At 46.9% G+C, this 5000-nt stretch overlaps 1 protein-coding gene across 1 annotated transcript in view; it reads right to left on the bottom strand.

The window, feature by feature from the left end:
- Window positions 1–5000, bottom strand: part of ank1b (ankyrin 1, erythrocytic b) — a 76131-nt gene that overhangs the window by 49317 nt on the left and 21814 nt on the right. The window contains exon 2 of the mRNA XM_056588510.1: window positions 614–715. Coding sequence (XP_056444485.1) covers window positions 614–715 — 102 coding nt within the window. The remainder of the gene's footprint in view (window positions 1–613; window positions 716–5000) is intronic.

The following is a 5000-nucleotide window of genomic DNA, read 5'->3' as shown; positions in this document are numbered from 1 at the left end:
AGTTTATACGAACTGATGATTAATTCAAAGCCACGAGCAAGCTACTACTCATCATTTGGTTTGTAGTAGAGCGATTCAATAACATTCACGGGTTCATCGATAAATTCATTTAGATGTTGACGGGATAAAAAACTATTTGTGTAGAAGCAGATGGGCAAAAGCTACAGAAGGGGTCGCAACGATATATAAATATATATATATATATATATATATATATATATATACTGTATATATATAAAGGGGATTTGAATACAGCTTACAGAACAAATGAGCTCAGATATCCGTTTGGCACTAATTTGTTTCTCTTTGGCCCTCCTATGGAAAGTGAGCCCCTCCCCTCACAGCAGGAGTCCTGCCTCCGGGGTCTTGAGGGACCCCCAGAGAAAAGGCATAGCCATGGTTCCACGTTGACGCAACGCAAGGGGGTTTATGGACCCAATATGTCCTTGCAGACCCTCCTTTCCTGATTGGTCGCTAACGTAAACCCGACGTTAACCCGCCGCAGAACCAAAACAGGTTCACGACTGCGTCGAAGCGACTGCAGGGTCATTCGTTGCGTCAATGTGGAACCATAACTTAGCCTTTCCCCTAATGAGTGGCTCTAGCTCCTTACTTGATTGGATATGTTGATGTCGATCCGGTTCTTGATGTGGTCCAGTGCCTTGTCCAGGTTCCCAGAACGAGCGGCGCGGAGAAAGCTGGTTGCTGCATCTGCCTGTGACAAGGAGTGAGGAGGTAGGAGTTAGGAAACACGAAACCGAAGCTGGGGGGGGTGGGGGAGAAGGGACACCGGGACGAAGGAAGAAGGAATATCGGGAATGGGAACACCGAAGTAGGAAAAGGAGAAGAACCCCGAAGGAAGGAAGGAAGAAGGACAGGAGAGTAGGTCACACACCAGTTACACGACAATCAAATCAATAGGATCCAGGGTGACACAAGGCATTCATCCCTTCAAACACCAAATCAACCTCAATGGAAGGCAAACAAAAACGTATAGAAGTCACACTGAAAACACATAGGATACAACAGATATATACATATATACCCCACCACGGCCAGTCACAGACCTTAGATCCTTCCATTCTAAAACCATTTAAGCCCCCCCTTCCGTTTCCAGACTGTCCTCCATCGTCTCCACCTCATCATCTTCATCATCGTCCTCATCCTCATCGTGTTGTTCCCGTTGAGCTCTGACGTGAGATGGAGGGGGGGGGGGGGGGGGGGGCGACGCTTCAGCCACGGTGTTCTGGGCGCTCCGACCCGGCCCACACACACTTTGGCAGATGCAGACATTGGCTCACACACCTCCCCGTCTGTCCCGTCTCCTCCTGGAGCAAGGCTTCCCAACGAGTGTGTGCGTGTACCTTCGTATGTGTGTGTGGGTGCTTTCGCCTGTGTGTGTGGGTGCGTTCGTATGTGTGTGTTGGATGCTTTTCATATGTGTGCGTGCGTTTGTGTCAGGGAGTTCAGTCATATTTGTGTGGGTGGATGTGTGTGTCTGAGTGTGAACGCATGTGTGTGTATGTGTGAGTGTGAATGCATGTGTGAATGTGTGTTTGTGAATACATGTGTGTGTGTGTGTGTGCGTGTTTGTGTGTGAACGCATATGTGTATGTGTGAGTGTGAATGAATGTGTGCGTGTGTGTGTGTGTGTGTGTGTGTGTGTGCGTGCGAACGCATGTGTTTGTGAGCGTGTGGGCGGATGAATGTGTTTCATGCGCTAAGCCCATCATCTCCTGCGTGGCCCTCCGTCAGCTCTACTGTAAGTGTGTGTGACCTGCCAGGGGCCCCCAGGGACACCAGGGGAGCGGATGCGTTATGTACCCCTGACCCTGCCTGTCCGGGGCCCCACATCATAGCGGCCCGGCGTGGCGCCCGCCCCCGCGGAGGTCGTTATGCTAAGCTAGCGCTCGCCTGGTCTGCCCTTATCATCATAAGGCTGGGGGGCGGGGGAGGTGCTGGTCTGCTGCTGCCTGCTGTCCAGGTATGGGAGAGGCTAGACAGACTCTGGGCAACAACTGTAACGCTGTAGGTTGTGTTGTTTTTATCTTGATTTTTAATTTTAGCTGTTTTAACTTTTGCCGTTTTAACTGGGTTGTCTTTATTTTATTTTGCAGTCAAACATCGTTCCACGTTGATGTTGTCAAGGGGGATTTTATATTTTAAATTGTTTGATTTGCTTTCTGGATATTTTGTCCTATTCATTCCTAAGAATTCTCTAAAGTATTGGGAGCGCGCTGCCTGTGGATTCTGCACTTTAAAAAAGGATGATGGATAGATTGAATAGTAAGTAAAACAAGTAAAGACATCGGAATCAAAATAGATATTACATGATTTATTTTTTTATGTATTGACTTATCTGTATTTGTTTGTTTTTGCTGTACCATATTGCCTGTACACGTGCAGTGACTCATTGAACGAGTCAAGGGACTTTTGAATGAAGGTCTATAAGGAATATAACATGGGCACAAGAAGAGGATGTTCATCTTTCTGTTCTTTCAGGCCCTTCTCTTTTTGAAGAGTTACCTAAAACGGGCTGTATAACGCGATGGCGCGGTTTCAATGGCTAGGCCCCTATGTTAGGGTATATCACTGTATTTTCTTCTCGTCCCTTGCTATCGCTCCACCCCTCCTCCTGCTCCCCTCCACCAAGACCTCCTGGGCTTTGGTTCTGCCTCTCCTTGTCGGAGCGCTCTCTTGATCTCCTGTTCTGTCAGCCCTCCAACATCGGACATAAAGCCGGCTTTCTTCTCGTATTCCTCTGACACCTCTGCCTGAAACCCAACCAACCTCTCTCTCTCAATCTTTCTCTCTCCATCTCACCCTCTCTCTCTCTCTCTCTCTCTCTCTCCCTCTCTCCCTCTCTCTCTCTCTCTGTCTCTCTCTCTCTCTCTCTCTCTCTCTCTCTCTCTCTCTCTCTTCTCATTTTATCTTTTTATGTATTTCTCTCTCTTTATCTTTCCTTGTATCTCTCTATTTTTCATCTTTCTATGTCTCCCTCACTATCTTTATCTCTCTGTCTCTCACTCTCTCCAACTTTCTATCTCTCTCTCTCATTTGGAGCATGGTTGGATGCACTTCAAAGTATAATGAGTGAACGATGACACAATCATCAAGACTTGAAGTTCTTAGAAGTAAACGTAAACCAAGAACAGACACACAGACCCCAGACAGACGCAATGACGATTGAAGGCTCCTGGTTTAAAAGTGGCAGACAAATCCTGCTTTTCTCTTCAAGAAGCTTAATTGGCTGTCGGTCTGTTCATTCTACAACCATCCCCCACTTGAACTCATCCCTACTTACTGACGTTTTACTATCTCCTAGGCCGCTGCCTATGTCTCTCCTGCTTGTGTAAACTGCATCCTGTCTCTCTCTTTCTTGGGTCTAAGTGGTCGTCTGTGTGGTCAGGACGATGTCTGTAACTTCTTACCAGCCGGCGGTTTTCTGAAAATAACCGGGTGTGAGCAGTAAAAAAGCACTTTGTGTGTGTGTCTCACGTGTGTCTGTGTGGGTCTTTGTGTGTGTGTGAGCGTGTCTATATGTGTCAAATATCTTCCCAGGCAGTCCAGCAGCATGCATTCCAATGGATCCGTTTTTTCTTCTTTCTTCTCAACAAGGTCGGACCTGCAGAACATCTCACCTTCAGAGAGTAAACTTATCCTATCCACGTGAGGACGTACTTACTCGCCACCGGGCGATAAAACAACCCATTTACTCCGAGTACGCCCTTCTCCATTTCATGTTTTTTAACCCCCCCATTTCCATTTCTATGTCGTATAACCTCCCCCCTCCCCCTATTACCTCCCTCCCCTCCACTCTCCTCAGTAATCTCCTCAGACGCCTGCTTGCGTTGCGAGAGTCAGGGGCGCTTGAATCGCCCTCATTCGCAACCGTACGCTTGCGGTCTTTCAGCTCGGGCCGATAATCACATTTAGCACTAAGCTCTATCTCTTCCCCGCACACATACACCCTGCTCCCTCCAACCCCTCTTTTCCGCCACTCCCTGCATCAAATCCCTACCCTCACATTGTTGTTCACCGCTCCTCCTCTTTCCTGGCCCGATGTTCCCTTTCTGCTGTATTCTGTCGTTCAATCGATAGCCCCCGGGATCGACTCCTGTTTATTTACTCTTTCCCTTGCATTTTCATAGTGGCCTCAAATAACCGTCGAGTTTGGGTTTGCTGTTGCTGCCAATTCCGCGATGTCTGATCCCCGCCTCCACCGACACGCTGGGTCGAAACAACTCACACACACATACACAGACTACTTTACTGATACTAACTAACTATTATTTGTATTATCGTTATTATTATTATCGTTTTTCTTACATTAAATATATATACATATATCACATGCTCTCTATTCTGACATTTACCTGAAGAACGTTAGGGAGATGTTGAATCTCAATGGCTATGCGTGTAAGCAGACATCTCCCATATCTGCTAAACTAAGCCCTGACCCTCCGTTGAAGATGACTCGCATTACGTTAAATTGAACCCTCAGTGGTATAGTAGACGGGGCTCTGGGGACATTTCCAGTCATTTCCCAGTCTACATTTACAGAAGGTATGCGTGACTTCTAATTTGGCTAGAAACTATAAAGGTTGACCCTTGAACTCTAACTCGACAATTCAAATCAACACATTCCATCTTAAATGTCAGGGACGTAAACGATACAGCGAATACATTTTTTTAAACAAACCCATTAAACATCAAGAAGAGATAAATGTCATCCATTACACACGCAAAATACACACAAATTACACAACCACACGCACACACACATAAAGATCACAGGGAAATCCAACCGCTGACACAATCCAAAACACAAGAGAGAAGAGCGGTGTGGAGGCGACATCACTGGGACATTTAGCACCACCACACAGGGCAGGAAAGAGTGGCCAGACAGGGACACAACACTGAAATACACACAAACACCTCTGTTACACACACACACACACACACGCACACACACACACACACACACACACACACACACA

This window comes from Gadus chalcogrammus, chromosome 4 (genome assembly GCF_026213295.1).
Source record: "Gadus chalcogrammus isolate NIFS_2021 chromosome 4, NIFS_Gcha_1.0, whole genome shotgun sequence".
Classification (NCBI taxonomy): Eukaryota; Metazoa; Chordata; class Actinopteri; order Gadiformes; family Gadidae; genus Gadus; species Gadus chalcogrammus.
This window is presented reverse-complemented; position numbering and strand designations above follow the sequence as displayed.